Genomic DNA, 27404 nt, shown 5'->3' on the forward strand with positions numbered 1-27404 from the left:
GATAATTTTCTGTTGCAAAACAAGTGTTTTTTACTAATTTGGACATGCTGAACACAAATCCGCCAAAATATTAAAAATCGGTTTAATAGTTTTCGAGATATCACTCATTATGATACTAATTTGAATAATTTTATTGTCGTGTTTAACCATATAACATTGATTTTGACCAAACCCTTATAATCTGTTGCTTTTTCAACAATATGGTTTCTATTACTTCATTATATTGCAAAAAAGATATTTATTGATATTAAATCAAATAAAAAATTTATATTTCTATGAAAAACTCTCTATCTGATGGTTGTAAAAAATGTTTTGTGGAAAAAAAGCTCTATCTGATATAAATTTGTGAATAATTTTGCAAATAATGCAAAATTTAAATTTTTTTTATAAAACGATTTAGAATATGGTCGTAAAAATATATTGTAGAAGAAAATTTAAAAATCTTTACGAACTAGCGAAATTAACAGTTTTTTTGCTCTTCTGAAAACTTGTATTATTTTAGATAGAGACTATATTCAAGTCTATCGATATTTTAGTAAGTATATTGTATATCAGGTAATTTTAAAATATGGGTTGGCAATAGTTTCGAAGCAGTGAAAATATAAGGGTAGTGATATTTGGATTATTTCGGTAATGTTATTTCGATAATTTTTTGATTTGCTCATATTTTCTTCACAAATTTTAGTATTTTTATGTTTTTGGCATCAGTACGTACACAATGCTAAAATAAAAAATATGAAAACATTTTGTTGTTAACGAACTTCAAGCACCTTATGTCAATTCGCCTTACCACTATGTTTTATGCGTTTACCCGTCACCAAAGTTTTTTTTGTACGCCGTTTGAATATTTTCTTCAACACTGATATTGTAGTGTCTAAAACATAACAGAGACATACATTAATAACTTTTAAAATTGTTAAAATGTTTAATGAAATATTGTATAATTTTTGTCTATCGAATAGTTAGGCTATATGAAGTGATAAATCAGCAATTTGTGTAACCAAAAATCTGGTATATTGTTATGTTATTAGTATTTATGTAGTGCACGAAATTAATGTCAACATTTGGTAAACATTATATACAATTGTTAAAAGCCATAGTCGTACGGTAAAGGTACGTTTGCACCTATCAAATATTTGACGAAAAGATTTAACCACTATATTTTGTAAATTTATTTTTGATTTTACATGATTTTTGTAATTTCAAATAATATCGAAACTAATAATAAAGAAGTTCTAAACTGATATCGTCAAAATATACTGCGTTTGTGCAAATCAATATTTATTTAAAGGAAATCAAAATGTCGATTTTTTAGGGGTCACGTATTTCGTCAAATATTTGATAGGTGTGAACATAGCTTAAGTTTCTAAATTTTTCTTTGCAGCATACTTTTTACTGTTTCGTATAATTTGTTTGGATTTAATATTACCCAAATTATTCTTGGCAGGGCTAATTCCTATGCATATGAAAGATTGTGGTTAGTAACTGAAAATAATGTTTAACAATTAACTTTTGGAATCAAAGAATTTGCTACAAAATGTCATCGATGCATATATTTGCATATTTTGTTATAAATGCATAAATTGCATATACCTACATAGGTAGGTATTTTGCATTTTTTAAAATTTTCTGACAAAAATTGTGCTTGCTTTTCATTGTATTATAATTAAAGGACAATTGTTCAATTGCGTCCATGAATCAATTAAACAGTGAAATAATATTGGTATAAAAAGCAAATTCTTTATTTTAGGTGCTTTTATTTTGTTGATTTAATTCATTTATTAAAAATAATGTAACATTGGTAGCAAACATAAAAACAATCAATATACTCGGTTATGTCCGACTATTTTAATACCCAGCACCAGCTATGAGTTTGTAATTCTACAGTGGGGAGCATAAATGAGCACATGTTGGTACTTTTTATACTTTTTGATGGAATAAAAAATAAATCCGAAAAATTTTTCTGTCATTTATTTTATGTTTAATATGTAACAAAATGAATTTCCATTCAAATCAATAAGCATCAAATTCTACGTAAAAAACAGACAAAACTAAAATAACTCGCATGTACCCAAAAAACTTTGGGAAAAATCGCATTTTTAATATATTCTTCAAAATCCTTTATTACTTTTATAAATTTTTGCACATTTTGACATATTTTCTACCAATTTTTCATTTACTTTATTTAGAATACTCTCCCTCTCGTGCTCAATCCACTGCTAAAGTTCGCTCAAATTGATAGGAGTTAATCGATATTGTTTCAACCGCTCCTTCAGGGTTTACCACAAATTCTCAATTGGATTGAGTTTGGAACATTGAGCTGGAAACTAAATCAATAAGAAATTATGCTCAGAACACCGTTCCTTACTATTTTTGTTGGTATGTGTTTTCGATCTCCCCATCGCAGTAAAATTACTTTCCCAGGATAGGCGTTATTATATACGCAGTCAAAAGATGAATCTGAAATATACATACAGTGTCTCTCATAAGTATTCGAATTTAATGTATTATGAAAACAGACATCATTTTATAATAGATTTTGTGGGAAAAATAAATAAATAAATTTATTATGTTGTCCAGACAGTCCTTAAATTTTACACCACATTTTAAATATTAAAAAAAATAATAATTTACTTAAACTGATTTAACTTTTTTTTAAAAAAAGTGCAAAAAATAGCTTCACAAAAGTATTCGAATTTTTTGTATAAATCATATTTAGATTAGCATTATGAAGTAAAAATAAATAATTAAAATGAAATTAATGTTTTGTATAGTAGCCTTTGTTTTTAAAAACAACTTTCAAGCTTCGTGGGACCGTTTCTACCAATTTATGGAATAGTTTTGGCGTTATTATGTCCCATTCTTCATTCAAAGCGTTATTATGTCCCATTCTTCATTCAAAGCAACCGTATTGTGGTTTTAGAGGATAATGAGTGATTTAAAAGTTGTTCTTGTAAATATAACCACAAATTTTCAATGGAGTTTAAGTCCAGACATTAACTCCATTGAAAATTTGGTGAAAGAAGATACTTCGTGTTGTAAATGATCAACATTTTCACGTACCAGGTCGTGTATTTTAGATCGTTTTTCTGTTAAAAAATAAATTGAATGGGTTGTAGCCCCATTTTGGTGGTACTAGCATGCAAACTCTGCTCTAAAATTGACAAGTGGACCTTCTAGTCTATAATTACAATAATAAATTTTAGCGGTCCAATATGGCAGAGCAACTTGGGTCCTTTACAGTTGGTTTTAAGTTAGATAATTCCAAGGCATCTCCAAGCTTTCGCCATATCTTTTGACTACCATCTGAGCCAAAAATATTATATTTGTTCTAATCGTCGAAGATAACCTCCATCCAGAATCCAATAATCTTACTTATGAGTCTATTTGCGGAGTCAAGACACTTAACATCGATTAACTTCGATATGAGCGGTTTCCACCTTTGTACTTGACCATGCAAATTATTGCTCCCTAGTACTTTGCGCACAATTTCGACACTAATTTTTATTCACAGGACTGTCCTGAGTTCGTTGCTAATTTTTGGAGCTGATAGATGAAGGTTCCTTCGGTATTTCCTCAGTATTTCTCTGTCGTCCTGTATTGACAGCAGTTTTGGACGAATCGAACATGACTTTTTTTCCCAAACCATTTTCATTCAGAATATTAAAAGTTCATAAAATGTATGAACTTGTACATGACGGAAATTTTTTAAATTTTTACTTTTTTTCTACGAAATTCACGAAAAATTGCAAAAAAAGTTCATTATCTACTAATCTGTTTCCATATTTAAATCACGTAAATTTCCAACTTTTCTACGCTGATACAGGATCTCGCCCGAGAACTTGTATCTTATGTCACAAGAACTTATGTTTTCTCCTCTCAACAGGATGGCAACATATTCCTTGCATCTATTTACCTGCCTTTCGATTCTCCGACACTACCACCAACGTCGGATCTGATGAAACTGGTTGAAGAGGCAAAAAGAAAAAATAAGAAAATTGTAATAGGTTGTGATGCCAACTCGAACCAAGTCTAAAACTAATTGGACAATGTTCGGGACCTTACTAAAGAACCGTTTAGGTCAGGACACTTTTCAATGTCGAAATAAAGAGGATATAGATGCCAAAGTGGAAACGTCCACAAGTGCCCTGGTTGAATCGTTCGAGGACAGCTGCCCTCTGCGAGAGCGGAGATCTGCTCAGGAAAAACCCTGGGTAACTGGGGAGATCCGGAACCTTGGGAAGACTCTTCGCAAACTATTTAACCGGGCACGGCGTAAAAAGACCGCAGTATACTGGGATGAGTATCGTAATAAACTTAGTGAATATAAGAAAATCGTTCGAAAAGCCAAACGAGACTCCTGGAAACTTTTCTGTGAACAGGTAGATAGCGTAAATGACGTATCGAAGATAAAAAAATTCCTATCCAAAACTCATGTCCAACCGGAATCTATGATCGATGACACGGGCAGGAGGCTTGAGGATATGGAGGAGACAATGAAACTCCTAATGGATTCTCATTTCCCACCCGGTATATCGAATAACATAGATGAACCGATATTGGAGGAAGGGGAGGGTAACACGGAAATAGTTATTACAACTGACATGGTTAAAGGGGCAATCAAGAGCTTTGCTCCCTATAAAGCTGCAGGGCCTGATGCAATTTTCCCGGCACTTTTGCAGATGGAGGCGGGACTGGTTTCCGTACATCTGTCACAGATATTCACTGCATGCTTAAAATTGGCATATACCCCAGTTAAATGGCAGCATGCAAGAGTAATATTTATACCCAAACCAGGGAAACCTAGCTATGCGACACCTAAGTCCTATCGACCGATAAGTCTTACGTCCTTCCTACTTAAAACCTTGGAACGGATAGCCGATAGCATGGTTAAAAGCAGCATACCATACAAAGACCTTAAATATAAGCAGCACGCTTATGTAAAGGGACGATCGGTGGAAACCGCTTTAAATGAAGTTGTCCACTACATAGGTGAATCTTTCGATAGCAAACTGTATACACTGGCGGTATGCATTGACATCGAAGGCGCTTTCAATAACGTGCACACTGATACCCTTAAACAATCCCTAGACCAGTTTTATGTTGACCGGGTGCTCCGTAACTGTATCAACTACATGCTAAGGAACAGATGGATAAGCTGCGAGATGTACGATATAACTATCAGGAAAAAGGTATTTCGCGGTATACCACAGGGTGGCATTTTGTCACCTTTACTCTGGGTTACCACGATTAATAGCCTCCTAAGGACCCTAACCGAGAAAGGACTTAGACCTGTCTGCTATGCAGACGATGTCGTAATACTTTTAAAGGGAAAGGATCCAAATTACTTGTGTAGAAGAGCTGAGGAGGCTCTGAATACGGCCTTGAGCTGGGCTCAACCGAGAGGCCTCAATGTTAACCCGGCAAAAAAGGAAATCTGTCTTTTCACAAGAAAGACAAAAATTTCTACATATACTGAACCTTGCTTCCTGGGCAAGAAGATACCGGTGACAAAGTTAAGTACTTAGGTGTAATACTTGACCGGAAATTGAAATGGAGACACCACATAGAAGATAGGATCAACAAGGCACATCGGTGCTGGGCGATATGTAGGAGAACTATAGGCATGAAATGGGGTCTTAGTCCTACTATGACAAATTGGCTTTATAAAAGTGTAATTAGACCAATTCTAGCTTATGCTTCAATAATCTGGTGGACTGGATGGATGGATGGCTCTAAATTAGGGGACAAAGTGGGCCTGGGGTTCTATATTGAAGACCCAGAAACAGAAATATACCACCGTTTACCTAATCATAACACAAGCTTCCAGGCAGAAGTACGAGCAATAACGGAATGTGTAAATTGGATTAGAATAAATATGGCGCCCACAGGGCTTAATATATTTACCGACAGCCAGAAGGCAATTTGTGCGATATCAGGTGATAGAATTAAATCTAAGACCGTATTGGATTGTAAGAAAGCTTAACTGAATACTCTCCCAGAGGTAAGGTTCATATCATATGGGTACCAGGCCACTCGGGAGTAGTCGGCAACGAAAGGGCGAATGTAATAGCTTTAAAGGGAAGGGAGCTCGATGTAGTTAACCTGACAAACGCAAAACCATTCGACGCAACAAAAGCTGAATTAAAAATATGGATGAGAGAATCCCATAAGGCCTCTTGGAATAATGAAACGGTGGGTAGAACCACAAATATTCTATGGGGTGACCCTGATGAGAGCAAGACGAGAAATCTTCTCAAAATGAGCAAGTCTGATGGTATGATGGTACGTATTCTGAGTGGACACACAGGATTACGAGCACACCTATACAAAATTGGACGTGCGGATTCAGACGAATGTAGAGCATGTGGAGAGGACAGTGAAACTCTGGAGCACTTTCTTTGCCATTGTCAGGCATTCGTCGAAGTTAGATCCAAGTATCTTGGAAGTGATGTTATTCCGGAAATAACATTCTTAACCAACACCGATTGGAAGATTCTTAGGAGTTTCTGAACATGGAAAAATAATACATTCAGTGAACAATTTTTTTTTGTCTTTCTTGAATTGGAGCGCACAACAGGCCCGATAGTGGCCTAGGTGTATTTCTTCGGATTTGATGTAGTATACATCCTCCTATCAACCTAACCTAACCTAGTAGATAGTAATCCTTTATTCGCAAATTTTTTATAATAAAAAAATATAAATTGAAATGCAGAAAAACAAAATGTTAAAGAAGAGAACATCATCCAACAAATATGTGCATATTTCATCGATTTTAATCTAAAAATCATAAAGAAATACAAAATTTTCCAAAGAAAATTTCATTTTTGTATGTGCTGTTTTAAGGTGCAATTAATGTTTTATGCTTTTTGTTATTTCTATGTCCTGGGAAGCCTGGTTAGTTGTGTGGGATTTTGCTAGGGCATTTAAGTTTTTCTACGCTTTATTTGTTTTATTCAGGTGACTGAGATTCTATTTAGCTACATTAAGAATTAACTTTTTTTGATTTTGTTTGTACATTTGCATATTGGTTTTTGTAATGAATTAACTGGTAATGATCTGGCAGTATCATTAAATTTGTAATTTTTAGGAGATTTTTTGTTACTGTTAAATAACGGTTGATAGTCATTTTCTAAGTGGATGGTTGCTGTATTATATATTTATTCTGCATAATAGGTATATTTTTTAACAATTGTAAAGTTGATGTCTTTTGATTGGATTTTTTGAGGATTGTTTACTGTGAGTGGGTAGTAGTCTTTTAATTCTATAGCTTATATATGCATTTTGCATTCTTCTGATGGATGAGCTGTAGTTTGTTTATAATTGAAATTAGAGATTGTATTCTGTTGCATATTTTCTATTATGTGAATGGTTTATCATTATTGAAATCTTGTATGTTTTATTGATATTAACATGCATTCCTTTGTTGGTTATTACCAGGGAAACCAAAATATGCAAATGCATGTTTTTTGTGGTGCGTCATATGGACTCATGGATAAGATATTTACACGTTTCAGACCAATTTAAGAATTTTGGCATCGATTTGTTAGAGCATATTTTACCCATAAGAGCATAATTTGACTTTTTTAGCATATTTAAGGCATATTTTCGAGTTTTTAGAACATATTTTACACTTTTTGTGCATATTTTGATGTTTTCGCTTTTTTTTTCGTTTTTGTACATTTTTAATTTTCTTTTCAAAACTTTATTTAAAAAAAATAAAATTTTATTTTTTTTAATTTTTTTTAAGTTTTAAGCCTATTTTACAATTTTGAAAAAAAAAAATCGTTTTTAGAACTTGAAAACTGCAAAAATACATTACTCTCATGAAAACCAATGTTATAGTTTTTTATTCAATAAAGCATTACATTTTAAATCGGACATAAAACCGATTACTTTTGATTTCATGAGACCAATCCATTTTTATACTTTAAAAAACTAATTATTGGAATTTATGACAACACCGAGTAAAATGTCAGTTTAAAAGCTATGAATACAATTGGAAGAAATGTGTCAAACTTTGTCGTTTGAAATATGTTTTTTGGGGACCAAATGGTTTCATGTTATTTATTGGTTATTCTATTAAATAATAATAATATCCAATTATTCTGAATTACTGATATTGTCATAATTGTGTTTATGGTTTTTTTTATGTGGTTATTGATATTTGTATTGTAATTTTAATGGATTTGTCTGAATGCATTATTTTCAATTGTCATTTACTTGTTATTTCATATGTGGGTGCATCATCTGTTGACTGATTAAAAAAATTTACTGGGTATACGTAAATGAGGTGTCATTAGTGTTTTACTTGTGATTGCTTGGATGAGGATTATTTGTGTTGTTTGGATTAATACTTTGAACATTATGGTGTTGTCTGCTTCATTGTTTTTTTTATTCAGGATTTATTTTGTTATATTATTAGAAGTTGAAATATCGTATTTTCTTTTACTTTTTTTAAAACTGATTGGCTTATTCAACATGCAGGATTTTCTTTAATTGGTATTATTCTTGTGGTTCATTGTGTCCTTTATGTGAGACCTTTTTTGATATGATTCTGATTTATGTTGTATTGGTCTCTCATATTACTCACTATTTACGGTTATTTGTTTCCTTTTAAAGTATGTTATAATTCAAGTATCTCAGACTTGGTATTATTGGTTGCCTATTTATTGTTGTTTCTTTGCCATTGTCAGGCATTCGTCGAAGTTAGATCCAAGTATCTTGGAAGTGATGTTATTCCGGAAATAACATTCTTAACCAACACCGATTGGAAGATTCTTAGGAGTTTCTGAACATGGAAAAATAATACATTCAGTATTATTTATTGTTGTTGGTTCATATCATTTTAATATGCATAGGTATTTTTTATCTAGTATTGACTGATTTATGATGGTAGGTTAGGTTAGGTTAGGTTAGGAAGGGTTATACACCGTAAAAACGGTGTATATCCACTCGGAGACCATAAGGTCCATTGTGATTCCCTTCAAGAAGTGAAGATTCAAAAAAAAAAAAAAAAAAAAAACAGAGAAGCCAAAACACTACCATAACACAAGAAAATCCATGTCCCCCTATAAAGCCTAGTTAAAGAAGTGACTAATTCCCTTGACAAAACCTAGTAGACTGCGAGGGTTAAGTCCCGCAATTTCCTCCAGTTCGCCATGGAACCTATTCCCTAGCCATTTCAACCTGAGGTTCTGTATCCTAGGTCACTGGCAAATAATATGCTCGATCGTCTCTACTTCCTCCTCATCCTCGCATAACCTGCAATAGTCCGGTACACTACTGTCCCACTTACTAACAAAGGTTCTAACTGAGCAGTGTCCAGTTAGAATCCCTATCAGAACCCTTAGACTGCGTCTGTCCAGTCCTATAAGTATTTTGGTAGCACCCATATCAAGTTTTGGCCACAGGGCCTTTGATATTTTGCAATCCAATCTACTATTCCAGGACTGGTTAATGATATCACGTATTCTTTCGAATATCAACCTATTATAGTGACAAATGGGTGGTTTAACCATCCTTTCCCTGTCATCTATATCAAGGTTCGAACCTAATCTAGCTAGTTCGTCCGCAACCTCATTACCATGCACATTACAGTGCCCTGGCACCCAACACAATCTAATGACTAACAGTCCCATAATGTCCCTAAGGGCATTTCTGCAATCTACAACTAGGTGCGAGTGTACCGTGTGACAATCCAATGCTCTAAGAGCAGCTTGACTATCAACATAAATTGTCACAACCGACCCCGGATCGATATGATTCCGAATCAGTTCCGTCGCTTTCCAGATCGCTAGGATCTCTGCTTGGAAGACACTACATTCGTCAGGGAGTCTGAATGACCGTTTTATGTTGATATCAGCGATATAGACACCGGCACCCGTGCCGGTATCCATCTTGGACCCGTCAGTGAAAACTGCACACCCTCCAAACAGTCTATCGGATACAAGCCAATCATCCCTAGTTGGAAATTCTATCAAAGGTGTTTCCCCGAAGTCTAGAGTCGTAATATCATAATCCGTAATTCCGTGAAGGGAATTACCCTGATCAAGCAGACCTACTTCGTACAAAATTTTTGTATGATTGTCGCGCGAGGGTTTCACTAACGAAGACTCGTAGAGTCTTAGTAGATTCCTAGCCGCCACACCCGCTACAAAATGTTCTATAGGTGACAGGTTCAGAATGATGTCCAAGGCCGCTTGCGGAGTACTTCTAATGGCACCAGTAATGCCAATGGAGGCACACCTTTGAGCTTTATTGAGCAACTTCCTGTAACTGTCCTTTCTCAATGTCTCCCACCAGACAATGCAACCATAAGTGAGAATAGGCCTGACAACCGATTTGTAAATCCAATTTACCATATCTGGTTGCAGACCCCAATTCTTCCCTATGGAATTCTTGCATGTGTAGTAGGCATTGAGACCCTTTTTCATTCTTTCCTGAGTATTTTCCTTCCATGACAGCTTGCTATCAAGGAAGATCCCTAAATACTTAGCTCCTCTAGATAAACCTAATTCGACGCCATCTAACTTTGGCAATCTGAAATTGTCTACCTTATACCTTCTGGTAAATAGTACCAGTTCCGTTTTACAAGGATTAACACCCAGTCCCTTATCTTTCGCCCATAGCGAGAGTTCACCTAATGCAGTCTCCATGATGTCACTGATCGTGGATAGAAATTTTTCTTTGACCAGTATCACCACGTCGTCCGCATAGGCAACTATCTTCCTACCCTTAGATTCAAATAGCCTTAGGATACCGTTAACCGCTAGTAGCCACAGAAGAGGAGATAAAACACCTCCCTGTGGTGTCCCCCTGGTAACCCTTCTCCTAATGCAATGATCCCCTAGGGTCGAGTTAATAATTCTACTGCTAAGCATACAGACTATCCAACTCACCAGGAAGTCCTGAACTCCGAGCCCTATAAGCGAATCTCTAATAGCCTCAATCCTTATATTATTGAAGGCTCCCTCAATGTCCAAAAACGCAGCCAGAGTATAATACTTATTCTTCAAGCCGTGCTCAACACAACTTACCACCTCATGCAGTGCACTCTCAACAGATTTACCCTTAAGGTAGGCATGTTGAGCGCGACTAATGAGGCGAGTATCAATATTGTTCCTTAGATGTAGATCTATCAGTCTCTCAAGTGTCTTCAAAAGAAAAGAAGACAGGCTGATAGGTCTAAAATCCTTTGGCTTTGAGTGGCTTACCTTACCGGCCTTGGGTATGAAAATAACCCTAACCTCCCTCCACCTCTTTGGTAAATACCTACTACCAAGGCATCTCTTAAAAATCTCCATCAGAAGAGATATAGCATCCTGAGGCAAGTTCTTTAGTAGAGCTGGAAATATACCATCCGGCCCCGGTGACTTGAAGGGGTCGAATGAATTAACCGCCCAAACTAGCTTTTCCCTAGTGACTATCTCCTCTATGCAACTGTAGGTGCTACTTGGCGCCACGGACTCGAAGTCCCGTTGGTCGTCAACCACATCTTCAGTTGCAAGACAACCCGGAAAATGTGTTTCCATTAGCAGAGCTAGGGTCTCAGAGCTAGACTCAGTCCATGAGTTATCACTCCTTTGGATATACCCTATGACCCTTGGGTCCTTAGATAATATCCGTCGGAATCTTGATAACTCGTTGACATTGTCTATGGATTCACAGTACTGGGACCATGAAATCCTTTTAGCCCTTTTGAGATCAGCCTTATACTTATTGAAACACATTTTATAGTTGTTCCAGTCAATTGCTCGACCTGTAAGCTTGGCCCTATTGAACAATTTCCTAACAGTCGACCTTTGAAGTCTAAGTTCCTTGGTCCACCACTTAGGTTGCTCTCTTTTGCCCGGGAAAGTAACCGGACAAGATAGCTCATATCTTCCCTTAAGTAGGTCTGTGAACTCGTTCACAACCCCCTCTAAATCAGTTGGCAACAAATCGCACAAGGCCCGTTGTGCCAATACAGACTCTACCCTATCATTAAAGGTTCCCCAATTTGTCTTCCTAGGATCCCTAAAAGGTGGACTCCTAGCCAAGACAAAATCCAGTGTGAAGGTAATGCGACTATGGTCCGAGAATGAACAGTCCGTTGCAACCTTCCAATCCCTAACGAGATTTTCTAGACGGTTAATTAAAGTTAAATCTATAACTGCCTCCCTATCCTTGTTCCTGAACGTCGGCGTATCGCCCTTGTTACAGATGATGAGATTATTATCAGTTATAAAGTCAAATATTAACTCACCTCTTTTGTTGATATCCTTGCTGCCCCATTGGCAATGATGGGCATTAGCATCACAGCCCATCACAAGGATCGCACTTTTTCTTTTCGCATATGCCGTCAGCTCACGCACCTCAGAGCCGGGTGGGTCAGTCGCCTCGTACGGCATATACACCGAAGCCAGTGTGAGCGTACGCCTACCTTTGGCTTCTCTGTTTATTACGGTTATGTTACCGCTCCTAAAAGAATGAGAAAACCTAATTCATTCTTTGCCAGGATACAAGTCCTTACCTTGTCCTCGGAAGACGGGACAAATAAGGTGTAACCTTTGACCCTTAAACCAAGAACCTTATTGTTGTTAATCTAAGGTTCTTGGATAAGGGCCACGTCCGTCTGTGAATCGATGAGGAAGGTTACTAAATCGGCTGAAGCTGCTTCACAGTGATGCAGGTTTATCTGCACCACTAGCAACTTCTTTGGTTCTGTCATGTTTCGGGTACCGGAACCTGACAGTGCCAAGACCAAATTTAGTAACCCCCCCCCATCTCATCCAGGACTTCTAAGGACTTACGATCCACTGCGAATCGAAAGTCCTTGTCAGTATTCTCCTTACAAACCAGTGAGTTCACATGTCTCCATTGGTCTGTAAGAAGTCTACCATTCTGTTTGGCCAATACTGCCAGTATGGTTTGCACCGTTCTTACGGGTGGTGGAATCCACACTGTTACTATTGACCGTAGTGGCAGTTCGGAAGCCTGTATCACCTCAAGCTTTGCTGCTGGGTTAATGTCGCTACATTTGCCAATTGCCGATTTTAAGAATTCCAAGGAGTTCTTGTTTCCGCAATTGACAACCTTCACGCGTTTAACCCAGTCTGCACCATTGAAGGATACATCCTCCGACTCACCCTCAAAGATGGCGATTTCATCAATCAGCCTACCTTCAATTGATTACCAGAAATCGGCACTGATCCTCCCATCTGGATCATTCCGATCAATGACTGCCACTTGAAGGCATACATCTAGGCTGGTTGACTTCTTCACCTTCTTACTGGATGAAGAGGGTTGATCATCACCAGATCTGGCTCTCTTAATTGTCTCCTTACGGGGAACTTTAGGAGCGCCAGCCGGGGATGGACCAGACCTCATCTTTGTGCTAGGTGACTTTGACACCACTGGTTTGGAGGGTCGGTCACTACCGGAGCCCTTTCCCTTACTGACGTTCTTGCGGAGGTCAGTAGGAGAGCGGGCCGGAAGTTTACCGGTCCTCTTTACCTTACCTGGTGTCGTGTCCACCTTGCTAGGGTTTTTGGGTGGTAGAACTTTGACCTCCGCAGCTCGCTCCGAAGACATGAGCGCATTGGTTTCCGGGATACCACCCTCTTTGCCTTTCGGCAGACTGCAGGTTGATGTTGCTATCGACCCATCACTCTTTTGAGTGTTAGTCGGGTTGATTGCAGCATCCACCTGTTGTCTCCAGGGAGTGGACCAACCCAGAACGTCACCAACGGGGCCGTATATTCTCTCGAATTTAGCGACGCTTTGTCGGTGCCTTCTGAGCAGGAGCCTCTCCCTTGACGAGAACTTTGAAGAATCAGCCTTTGCCTTCTTAGACAGAAAGGCGAGAGACCTCAAAGTTCCGTTCCTAGCCTTCTCCTCCTTCGTTCGGCCTGTATAATTAATATCTCGTGGAGGGGCACTTGGCTTCTCCTCCACGGCTACTTGCCGAACGACCTGTGGACGGTCTTCTCCCAAGTGTCCCCTTTGGATCCTCTTGGCCTCTTTAGCAGGGGATGTTATCTTAACAGTCTGACTGTCAGCAAGCTCATCGTCAGACAGAGATAAATTCCCCAGCTTCTGTGTGGCACTAGTTTCACCAAAGGAGTCACTTGACACCTCCAGAAGACCCTCCACGTCTAAGTCGGTCAGTACCTGTCCTTCATGCTCAACAATTCTGGCATGGAGGTCAGTAAGGGTAACGTCACCGTCCTCCCATGTACTGTCCAACTCCCCATTATCCTCGTTGACCGTGACGTCCGGATTGTCTCTCCCTAACAGGTCGACCACCCCTTCCGTCGTGTCCCTACTCTCATCCTTTTTTGTTTCTTTCTTTGGTTCTTCTATTTTGAATCCCACGAGTATGCACGTACAGACGGACGATCCACGCAGTGACGGCGTACGTGGACTAGGCAACTACGTTACAACAGCGCTTTACCATGACGCTGAGGGGAGCTGTTAGCAACTAGCCTCTTTATGCACTGGCTAGCCATCCAGGCCCTCGGCACTGCTACCACTCACCTTGACCTTAAAAGTACCTATATAACGCTATGTCCAACGGTAAAGCTCTTACTGCTCAAAGAGCCAAATCGAATAGCATAGCGTATCATCTATGTCATGATAGAAGGAAGTAGGATTGACAGACACATACCACACTCACTATCTTGACAAGATGAGTATCCTTTAGTTATACACTTCTTTGAAACCATAACTTCCTGTGGCTGGATACCGAAGCATTAGTCACAGTAAGCTCTAGTCACGATGTGTACTTAAGCCCTCGCATCACGACAAGATAGTTACCCTTGGCGAAGGTTTATGATGGTAAATTTTTGTGAGATTGTTTGTCAATTTTGGGAAATTTCTTTTAGCTTTTGAATGGGAGAGTGTTGTGTTGTTTAAGGATGTTGTGATTGCTCAGTCAATATTGCTGATGTGGATGCATTTACTTTGTGACTGTTTTGGTGGAAGATGAATTGTGACTGATATTGTGTGCATGGAGTTTTGTGTTTGTGAGGGTTTTTTTCTGCTATTTATATTTTTGCTCTTATAGAATTGTCTTTTCATTTGGTTCTATTAATGTTAGTCTTGAAATTTATATTATGTAATTGACTGACAATTTTGGTGTTTGAATTTTTTTTTTTTCATGATTAGATATTTATTGGGGTGGTTAAAAACTTTCTTCCAATTGTCTTATATTTCTTCAGAAATGTTCAACTGAAAAGTGTTTTATAGCTTCATGTTTCTGTCTGATATGTGTTACCTATGTCCTTTATAGTCTGGATTGTTATTTGCCATATACACTATCGGACAAAATAAAGTGCAAAAGTGCTCATGCTATATTCTTTCAGCGAAAAATCTGTTAAATGATTATTGAATATGGATTTTTTTCAAAATCATTTCATCTATTTTGGTTCTGATTTGAATATTTGGATCTATTTAAGCCATTTTTTAATTTTTTTACCATTATTATTCGCAATCACCTTCCGTTCCCCTTGCTTTCCCCAAACGATTATTTTCAAAAGAAATCCGTTTTTGTTCGCTATTTTAGCGGAATTTTTTGATTAATTGTGGTCAAAAATTAATATATTGGATTTAGGGCGATGCTCTGAGCAGGTCATTACAATTTTTCAGTGTTTTTTTCTTACAATAATGTTTTTAACCTTTGTCGTGTGTTTGAAGTCATGAATCTGTTGAGGCATTAAGTATCCCAAACCCATTTTTACGGCATTTATTTCAAAATTTTTATTAAATACGCTCGTGAATTGCACATTTGTTATTGCTTACATCATTTTCACTAAGATTTCCGCTTCTAAAGATGAATAATGTACCAATACCGATAGCCCTCCACTATAATGTTTAAAACCTTAGGTATTGTTTTGCTCACACTAATTGTCGACATTTATAATTTTTCGGTACAAATTGGGACTCATCTGACCAACTACGAAAATTTGAGCTAAAAAATACAAAATTAAATACTAAAATCGAAAAAAAATGTCCATGCTTTTAAATATGTTGGTGAAAGATTGAAGATATGGGTCAGTTGACTCTTCGTATGTGTCCAATTTTTAACGCCAGGTATGGGGAATCTACAGTCAAATCTTAAGATCAGTGCCTTCGAAATGAACTTGGGCACCTTTATATCTCGGCAAGATAATAAGCTTAAGCACTTGTTAAAGTTAAAAAATAACATTACTGTAGGAAAGAACACTGAAAAATTGGAATAAGTTGCTCAGAGCACCGCCCTAAATCCAATAGATTAATTTTGGACCACAATTGATCAAAAACTTCCGATGAAATAGTAATAAAAACGGATTTTCTTTCAAAATAATCATATGGGGAAAGCAAGGGGAAGGCAAGGCGATTGCGGAAAACAATGGGGAAAAAAATTAGCAAAATGGCTTAAGTAGATGCAGATATTCAAATCAAAACCAAAATAGATAAAAATTTTGATATACAAGAAATTTAAATAATGATATATAAAATTTACACTTTATTTTGTCCGACAAAAAAGTGAATTTACTTTAATTTAAGATGATATACAGAAAAATTTTAAGTACAACAATTTAGTTTTATTGTTATTTTTGTAGCATTGTATATTAACCAAATGATTTTGAAAAAAATTTCCATATTCAATAATCATTTAACCGATTTTTCGCTGAAAGAATATAGCATGAGTGCTTTTGCACTTTATTTTGTCCGATAGTGTATTTGCTGTATGACATATTTGTTCAATTCACAATCAAGTTGTATATTGTACCTTCTAAAGTGTATTAACAGTGATTGTGAACAGATCTTTTTGCATCAAGTCATAAGTTTATGTTTTCAATGAAAAAAATCAATGCAAACAAACATACATAACATAACAAATATATAATATTAAATTAATTAAACAAGCAAAAAAAAAACAAATTAATTTCTTTGAATTTTAAATTCTTTTATTTTCGTTATTCCACATAAACTGTTTTTAATAAAATTTTATTTATTTGTTTTGGTAAACACCGGTCTGTATTTGATTTCAGTGTTACCACTTTATCGTTTTTTATGCCAAAATCGATTGCATTTTTTTGTTCATATGCTGAAATAAACAATTGACAACACTAAACTTTCTTACAACATTCGAAAAACATATGCAAAACTGTCGTAAGAGTTGTATAGAGCTTTTGCATAGAAAATACCAACAACATTTGTTCAATTCACAATCGATGTTGTAGCGTTGTATGCGTTGTATGTCAGCAGCTGCTACAATAGTCATAACAATGTTGTTGGTATTTTCTATACAAAAGCACTATACAACTCCTACGACAATTTTTCATATGTTTTTCGTATGTTGTAAGAAAGTTCAGTGTTGCCAATTGTTTATTTCGACATATAAACAAAAAATTCAAACGATTTTAGCACAAAAAACGATAAAGTGGTAACACTGAAATCAAAAACAAACAGCTGTTTACCAAAACAAAAAAACTAAAATTTTATTAAAAACAGTTTATTTATTAGTTTAAAATGTGGAATGAAGAATATAAAAGAATTGAAAATTCAAAGAAATCAATTTGGTTTATTTCGCATGCTAATTTAATTTAATATTTTTTTGATTTTTTTATCTTTTGACATTGTTATGTATATTTGTTTTGATTGTTTTTTTTTTTCATTGAAAACATAAACTTATGACTTGCTGCAAAGATCTGTTCACAATCACTGTTACTACACTTTAGTAGGTACAATATACAACTTGATTGTGAATTGAACAATTGTTATGACTATTGTAGCAGCTGCTGACATACTACTCATACGATGCTACAACATCGATTGTGAATTGAACAATTGATTGGTTCTGTGAGTTCATTTTTGGGAATGCTTATGACTTCTATATATTCTTTTCTTTATTTTAACTGTTTGATTCTTTAAATTACATTTGATTGATTGCAAATTATGTAGGAATTTATTTATGATCAATGCAGCAGTACAATTTAAATGTCCTATGGTTATTTTATATGGTTTATTATATTTTTAAATAATTTAGTTCTTAATTTTTTTATAGTTATTCATTTTGTGTTGAAAGAATCATTGTAAAGTAGAAATTTGTAACCGCTTATGGCCTATAGACTTGGTTATTGAATATTGTTAAATAAAACAAGTAAGAGTGCTATATTCGGCTGTGCCGAATCTTATATATCCTTCACCATAGTGTATTTAAAAAATATAAATTTGATAAAATTTAAATTTATTTAATTTTCAGGACAATATCATTATTATAGTAATAGCTAAACAAAATAAACAACAACAACGCGAAACGAAATAAACACTCTAAATCAACGATGTCCATTTCATAGCACAATCGTGCTGACTAAAACACACATTCTTATTCTCTTTTGTTTAGTCGTCACTGAGCCAGCGACGAATGCACATGTGTAGCGGGTGTACGATTTTATTTCAATATTTTTGTTTACAGCCTCCGGTGTGGCCTCCGGTAGGTTAGTGGTTAGTGTTCTAGTCTGGTAGACCGGAGGTGGTGGGTTCGATTCCCACCTGAGGCACTGGTTAAGGAGCGCACAACAGGCCCGATAGAGGCCTAGGTGTATTTCTTCGGATTTGATGTATATACATCCTCCTTTCAAACTAACTAACTAACTAACTTTGTTTACAGCACTGAAAGAATTTAATATGGCATGCGAAAAATATTTTATGATTATTAATGCGTTTGACAATACTCAATGTCTATTATGTTATAAAACATTTAAGGAAATTAGGGGATTTGTTTTAAAAAGACATTATGATTCTTTTCATAGTAATAGGGATAGTGATAGGGAAAAAGAAAAAATATTTTTAAAATATAAAATTATTTTTTTGGAAAAACTAAGGAATTGGTTATCTGATAGGGAAGCCAACGAAAAGAATTTAGATGATAAAAGTTTAAAAAAGAGTTGTCAACTCTTATAAGTTTAGATATTGTTAAACATGGTAGACCATTTTCTGATGGAATATTTATTAAAAATATTTTATATAAATGTTTTGAAAAATTGAAGTACAATTTAAAGTTCATAAAGTCCCTCCCGTTATCTCGGAATAGCGTAGTTCGGCGAACAGATCAACTAGGAATTTTTGTAGAGTCCGCTATTATTTAAAAATTAAAAAACTGTGAATTTTTTCATTTTGCATAGATGAAAGCACAGATATAAATGATTTGTGTCAACTTATCATTTGTGTCAGATGCGTAGATGCCAATAATAACGTTTTTGAAACAATGTTTTCTCTTTTCTTTTGCTACGAAACTGACGAAACTTTTGGTATACACAATTTTTCTTTCAGTGCAGTTCTCTTTCGCTCACCAATACAACTACAGTTTTAGTTTTGAACATCACTGCACTAAATACCTACGCAAGGCAGTAAAACAGTGACGTTCAAAACTAAAACTGTAGTTGTATTGGTGAGCGAAAGAGAACTGCACTGAAAGAAAAATTGTGTATACCAAAAAAAAAATTTACGGACAAAATTATAAATTGAAATTTATTTCATATATCACTAATGAAATTTTCTACATTAATGCTGTTATGACAGTTTCGTAGCAAAAGAAAAGAGAAAACCTTGTTTCAAAAACGTTATTATTTGCATCTACGCATCTGACACAAATGATAAGTTGACACAAATCATTTATATCTGTGCTTTCATCTATGCAAAATGAAAAAATTCACAGTTTTTTTAATTTTTCAATAATAGCGGACTCTACAAAAATTCCTAGTTGATTTGTTCGCCGAACTACGCTATTCCGAGATAACGGGAGGGACTTTATAAACTTTAAATTGTACTTCAATTTTTCAAAACATTTATATAAAATATTTTTAATAAATATTCCATCAAAAAATGGTCTACCATGTTTAACAATATCTAAACTTATAAGAGTTGACAACTCTTTTTTTAAACTTTTATCATCTAAATTCTTTTCGTTGGCTTCCCTACCAGATAACCAATTCCTTAGTTTTTCCAAAAAAATAATTTTATATTTTAAAAATAATTTTTCTTTTTCCCTATCACTAAATCTATCCCTATTACTATGAAAGGAATCATAATGTCTTTTTAAAACAAATCCCCTAATTTCCTTAAATGTTTTATAACATAATAGTATTGTCAAACGCATTAATAATCATAAAATATTTTTCGCATGCCATATTAAATTCTTTCAGTGCTGTAAACAAAAATATTGAAATAAAATCGTACACCCGCTACACATGTGCATTCGTCGCTGGCTCAGTGACGACTAAACAAAAGAGAATAAGAATATGTGTGTGTTTTAGTCAGCACAATTGTGCTATGAAATGGACATCGTTGCAGTAAAACCAACAGACATCCAAACATACGAAACGAAGTACATAAAAAAACAAAATACACAACGCAATGAAACGAACAGACATCCAAACATACGAATACACTAAGAAACAAAAACAATATACACAAGGCAATGAAACACACAGCCATCCAAACATACGAAACTGAATACACCAAGAAACAAAAACAACATACACATGGCAATGAAACACACAGCCATTCAAACATACGAAACGAAATAATCAAAAAACAAAAACAAAATACACAACGCAATGAATAAGCAGTGTTGTTGTTGCTTATTTTTTATGAAATTTTCAGAGATTGTCTCGGATTTTTGCTTATATCTCCGTTGTTTATGGACGGATTTTAAATAGGAAACTTCTCGAAAGCATGTCTGATAGAATTATTGAAGATTTGGATCCCAAAGATATCTGGGGTCTTCAGAAAACTGATTTCAACAGACAGACAGACGGACATGGCTTACTCGACTTCGCTATCTATAAGGATTCAGAATATATATACTTTATAGGGTCGGAAAATGATATTTTGGAAATTACAAACGGAATGACAAACTTATATATACCCTTCTCACGAAGGTGAAGGGTATAAAAATAAAAAAAATCGCTAAGAGAAAGACACTCTATATTGTTTTAAAAACGCTAGATTGTCAATATTTATTATGATTTTTCACAACGAAGAAACTCTTTTAAAAACTAATTTATGATAAAAAAAATTAGAATAAATCTAATTGCAAATAATTTTTTAATATTTGTGTGTTATTAATTTATATATTTCTTTCTAAAAATGTAAAACTTACCAAATTTTCGTTTTCTTTGGGTTGTTTACATATTTATTAATAAACCATATGTTGTGAACACATGTTTAATATTTTTTACTGGAGAAAAAATATTCAGTAAAATTAAAAAAATCTCTATCAACGAACTGTCATTTTTATCGCTCTCTTACTCTCTCGTTGAAAGTTTTCAAAAGTACGCGAAAGGAATCTAGTAACAATTGTTACAAATTATTACAAATTGTTACAAATTATCGAGTACACGAACAGACCTATTATTGGCTAGCTAAATAATAAATTTGAACTAGCTTTTTGTGCAAATTTTGTGGTAAGACAGAATTGTTATTCTGTAGACAGAATATAGCCATTATTAGTTTAAAACGTGTGCCGGAACGAAAGATTTTGTGATTTTGGTGGGAGAGAAGAACACCAAATATATCTAGTTGTGGAAAATATAAATAAAAGTGCTATTTAAGTAAGGTTTTTCTTAATTTAAAAGAAAATACAATTTCTGAAATGTTTGTTTAATGTAAACAAACAGAAATTTTGACAATTGGGTTGAAACTGCTGCCGAGGTAACCTTATTTAACCCTTTCAGGGTCAAAAATAAGTTATGTCGAGAAAAAACTTGAAAACTTGTATTTAAGATAATTTAAGTATGCTGAATTCGGGAAAAATAATATTTTTTGAATTAGTGTTATCCCTAGTAAAATATAAGACATCAAAATTAAATATCGAATATATTCGACATTTCAAAAACTGTCATCAAAAAGTACCACCAATATTTTTTATATTGTTTTGTAAAATGTCTTCTTACACTTATAACAATACAATACAATTTAAATTCGTATAGTCCGATCTAGCAAAATACTATTTTTTTGGCCATTAAATGAAGCTGTTTTTTATATGTTGTTAAAAAGCACTTTTTCAAAAGTAGTCATTAGTGATAATTTCTTAAAACCTGATTTAAAAATACTTTAAAAATATGGAAGATCATTCAAAATCTCAATTATAAATATAATGAAGTCTTAAGTTTAATCTAAAAGAAGAAAATTAAAACTAAAGTTAAAAATTATACTGATAAAATGACAAAACCACCATAAACAAAAGACAAAACCAAAATAAATTCAATAATAACAAAAAATATAAAATTCAATTTATAAATTTTAAATAGGAAACTTCTCGAAGATATCTGGGGTCTTCAGAAAACTGATTTCAACAGACAGACAGACAGACAGACGGAAATGGCTTAATCGACTCCGCTATCTAAGTGTAAGGATTCAGAATATGTATACTTTATGGGGTCGGAAAATTATAATTTGAAAATTACAAACGGAATGACAAACTAATATACATATACCCTTCGCACGAAGGTGAAGGGTATAAAAAGAGTAATTTTTACAAAATTCGAGAGCAAAATCAGAAGGAGTGGGTAAAGCAATATTAGATTTCAAAGAAATGAAATATAAAGTTTTATATAAAATACAGGATACAGTATCTCAGGCTAAAATAGCTAGGGTATAGGTTCCACGACGAACTGGGAGAAATTTCGGGACTTAACCCTTGCAATCTATTAGGTTTTGTCAGGGGAATTAGTCACTTCTTTGGCTGGGCTTTATAAGGAATAGACCCGTTTTTCTATTCATATAACTTCTTTACCTATCTTCTTATATTCTTGTCTTATTGTAGTGTTCCTTCTTTCTCTTTTTTTTAATCTTCACTTCTTGAAGGGAATGAATAGACCGTTGTTTCTATGGTGTATAACCCTTCTTAACCTAAACCTACATATAAATTAAACTGCAAAAATCGCCTTTCTTGTCAAAAAAACAAAAAATATGATAAATAAAAAAAAAAATAAATATAACTACCTTCTAATATTTTTTATACCATGTATTGTACTTTGCAAATATGTTTAATTTTAATCAGTCATGATACAATTTCTTATGTATTAATATTTCGGGTCCTAATGAAAATCAGGCCATTTGGCTCTAGGCCCCATACAAAGATGAATTTAGAAATTCCCCTATTACTGGATCGCCCTAAAGAAATTCGTACAGTCTAATATGTTCTGTTGTTCTATATATGCATATTCTACTATTTACTTTATATGGGTGGTGCCACGCTCACTTTCATTATAAATATTTTATCAAAAATATTTATTAAACTAAAACTAATGTTGCTTGTACAAAATTTGAGACGTCTTGCTGTTATAGTTTTCCAATATATCCATTTTGTTATTAGCTTACAATAGTAGATAATGTAGTATATGTTGTCGTGGCATCTCGCTTACTTGAAATTTCAAAATAAAAAGTAGCCTACAGTTTTTTCCCTACATACAAGATTACACTGATAATTGGTTCAGCCGTTTAGTCGTCTATAAACTTCAAATATACAAACAAACACACATTCTTTTTACATAGTACATAGATTTCCCATAAAATGTATTTTTTTTCGCATTCAAGTGCACGATAATGGCCTGGGGAATTTTCAATAACCTTTAAAATTTTCAACCAATTTTTGTGTTTGTATGTATATCATTTTGAAATGTTTATTCTGTGTACGATTCCTTTACAATAAAAAGCAAAAGTAATTCACCCCTATTCTGCATTTCGATTCGAATCGAAATTTTCTCCGTTTGTCAACTTTGGTATTCTGCATTTTGATTCGAAGCTCTGTCACTAAAATAACAACTTAGAGCGGGTTTTTGAAATGATAATCAAATGCCAATTAATAATCAGATTAGTTAATCTAAAAATAAATTAAATCTTTGATGTTTTTGAGTACAAGATTAAACTTCGCAGTGTTGCCATACAAAACAACAGAAAACTTCACTGTTTGTTATCAAAACAATATATTTTATAAAAAAGAAAAAGACAATTATTATTACACAATTAAAATTTTAAAATTAATGAAAACTTAAATTAACAACAAAAAAATGTATTTTGAAGTGTCTATAGTTTATACTAATCAAAAAATAGAACATTAATGTTTATATTTATAAAAATTGTATTATTTTTTTTGCATCAGCTGTTTACACTTTTGCATTTCGTGCTTAAGATTAAACCACCTCCATTGTGCAAACAAAATTAACTAATTGAGTACTCAAAAACATCTTTCGAGGATTAATTTAATTTAATCGCTGATCTTTCACCTAAATATTGGCCCTTAGAAATACGTAGTTACGATCGTAATGCAGAATACACACAATCGTAAAGCATTGAAATAAAATGGAATTGTTTCTTCTTTTTCCTACGAATCGTAGCGCAACTGAATGCAGAAACGTAATCGAAATGCAGAACAGGGGTGATTATTTAATGAAAAGATCTATATTTTCCCCATTGTAATAGCACCTCAAAACTTCAAAATTTATTTGTTTTATTCTCTAAAAAAAAATTTATGTAAAAATGTATACATTTTTGAAATGTTTTGATTTTTGATAATATTTTTTAATAAATTTTAAATTATGGATTTTTTTACAAAGATCTTATTTTCAGGATGTGCCAATTATAAAATATTAATTTTTACTATCTTTTCGGAAAAAAATTTAATAAAAACCGTAAAATGGATTTAAGCAAAACAACATTACAGGATATAGACAACAGGAAATCTGAAGAATTGTTAAGTGAAAATCAGGACCTTGACAAATTTTTTATTAACAATTCCAGTTGTAACCCAATCAGCCATGAATCAATAAAAGAACCTCGTGGCACCTACGATTTAGGTAATGATTTCAAACCTGAATCATATTATGATCAAAAGGAGTCATGTAATGAAACACAAGTCGCAATAAATTTAAAATATAAACAATTGGAACACAGCGAAATGCAGAATCGTTATACCACTCCAGTAACTGATATCGATGTGTCATCAACTATGAATGATTTAAGTAACTTGGAAACAAATAATGTAAATAATGTTAAATATGGATTTCCAAACATAACAAATAACGAGTTTAAACTTGAAGCAAGCAAAAGCTTAAATTCAAATATTAGCGACATGAAAACAGTTGATGAACAATTAAATAATAATAAGTGAGAATTTATATTTCATTTATATATTTATGTAATATATAATAATAATGTTTATTTCAGATTAACAAATACCGATGTACATAAAATAAATAAAAATGTTGAAACTCAGAAGGGGACTCAACAAGAACTTAAAAAGGACAAAGTGGTAGGAGATGGAGAAACGATTGAAAAAATTGCGGAAATGATTTCAATAAGTAACAAAAATACGAATGAAAATAATCTTAAATCAATAAAAAAACTTCAAATTTTAATGTCTCGAAACTGTATGGAGAAACATTGGAATAAATGTGCTGAAAAATCTACAAGTAATTATCATATTGAAAAAGATAATAACCCAATAAAATTGAGCGAAGATGTTACCGATATTGGCAAAAACCAATCTTTAACTAATTTAATAAACAAAAAAATGGAATGTGTAACAGATTTGCAAAATACATCTGATCTTCAAAATGATATGGAAATCAGTGAAAATAATGAGCAATCAGAAGAAAATTGTTTAGCGAAAAGCCGATTTGAAGAGGTATGTACTATTGTTAATTTGAACTCATTGGTTTTGTTAATTCCCGTTTCTTACGATCTCGATGAAATCCGGTACAAATTTTTAGTTTATTTTAAGAGGGTTGTACACCTACTTTGGTCTCCACTCCATTGTGATTCTCTTTAAAAAGAACAAAAATAATCTGAAAGAAAATAGAAAAGTTAGAGAGATAATTGTGAAATTAATGAATTCTAATCATTCATGGGAATTTTTCATTAAGCTTTAAAATTTACCATTTATAGAAAAATAGAGGTTTGTAACCGTTATCGCTATGCTATCGTTACCGATAAAATACCTTTTGAGAACTACTACCGTTATCGCTAAAATGCCGATACCGAAATAAGTCGAAATACCGATAACGCTAAATTAGCAGTACCGAAATAAGTCAAAATACCGATAACCCTGAAATATCGTTACCTTTATTCTATATACTAAGACTATAGAATACAATATAGACTAGACTATATAATACAATATAGAATAGACCATGGTAATAATATGAAGGTAGTGTCATTTCTCTCTCTCAAAAAATTTTTTAAAGTTTACTGGTATTTTATGAAATTTGTATTTTGTAAATAAATAGAAAAATCTTTACCACATATGAAAAAGGGGGAAACTGTGTTGTGTATGTGGAAAGTATAATTGTGTCCTTAACACTGCAGTAATCAATAAAACTGATTTTTTAAGGTAGGGATACTGTTCGTTTTTGGCAACTCTGAAGTAGATTTAAACTTATTTTTAGAAGCAGTACAAATTTGATATTTGTATGTCAAAAATAAACCACATTCTTCCAATGACACCCTTTTTTAAAAATCATTGGTTTTCACCAGTGATCTTTCTACATCTGTTTCTCATTATTATCTAGGTTTATATTTAAGGATCATAAATGCGGAAAATATGTAATCGCATTTTTAGGTGTGATTAAGATTTCGTGTGTAAAGTATGATTTTCATTTATTGCTGGGTATGAATTTACACAAAACAAACATTAGCCTTTAATATTAAGGGGAACAGCCAAAAAGTGGAATAAGCATTCTTGCCCTAACCCCAATAATGGTGTCAATATCATTACTCGTTTTTTTTACTTGAAGAAAACCGTGTATTCTTGGACCGAATGGAACACATATTGCACACGTTATTGATACGGACAGCAAATTCTGGTCTGCCATATACCTACATATTTATATGTTGGAAGATAAATTTTAAATGTAACAAGATATAAACTAATATTAATTAAAAAAACGTTTTTATATATAGCAGTTTTATTAGGTTTCTTCTGTTAATCCATTCTCCAACTTGAAGAACATGGGAAGCAACAGACAGTGTCGATCCATTTTATATTGGGCTTAAGAGGAAGCATATAGTTTTGGTTATTCATTTTCCTTATAAAGCTGTTTTCTTTTTGGCAATTTTATTTAAATTTTTATTGTATTAGATTTAAAATTTAGTTTGATTTTCAGTTTAAATTGATTTTTATTTAATTTATTTTGATTGAAAAATAAACAAAAAATGGATTTTTTAAATAAATGTGGTAGCTCGATTTATTAAAATATCAGCAAACGTCAGAAGTTTAATATGGCGTCTAAAAGAGAGAATGACACTACCTTTATATTTTTACCATGGAATAGACTATAGAATATACCATGATTTAAATAATAGAAGGTTGTTTCAACTTTATTTTTTTGACAAGAAAGGAGATATTTGAAGTTTAGTTTTTTGGTAATATT

General features: G+C 33.6%; 1 protein-coding gene across 15 annotated transcripts in view; it reads left to right on the top strand.

The window, feature by feature from the left end:
• Positions 1-847: 847 nt before the first annotated feature.
• Positions 848-27404, top strand: part of LOC119610429 (uncharacterized protein CG5098) — a 104806-nt gene continuing 78249 nt past the window's right edge. For 2 of the 15 annotated variants that reach the window (XM_037965631.1, XM_037965745.1), the window contains exons 1-4: positions 848-1113; positions 1385-1477; positions 24591-25140; positions 25201-25660. In XM_037965631.1, the coding sequence (XP_037821559.1) occupies positions 24671-25140; positions 25201-25660 (930 nt within the window). In that variant the 5' untranslated portion in view covers positions 848-1113; positions 1385-1477; positions 24591-24670. Of the gene's footprint in view, positions 1114-1384; positions 1602-24590; positions 25141-25200; positions 25661-27404 lie in introns of all 15 variants that reach the window. The other 13 variants (XM_037965649.1, XM_037965655.1, XM_037965662.1 and 10 more) reach the window with 13 other exon arrangements.

The sequence above is a fragment of the Lucilia sericata genome, unplaced genomic scaffold (assembly GCF_015586225.1).
Source record: "Lucilia sericata isolate MDLA Ls3-8-SP2 unplaced genomic scaffold, ASM1558622v1 Contig000028F_arrow, whole genome shotgun sequence".
Taxonomy (NCBI): domain Eukaryota; kingdom Metazoa; phylum Arthropoda; class Insecta; order Diptera; family Calliphoridae; genus Lucilia; species Lucilia sericata.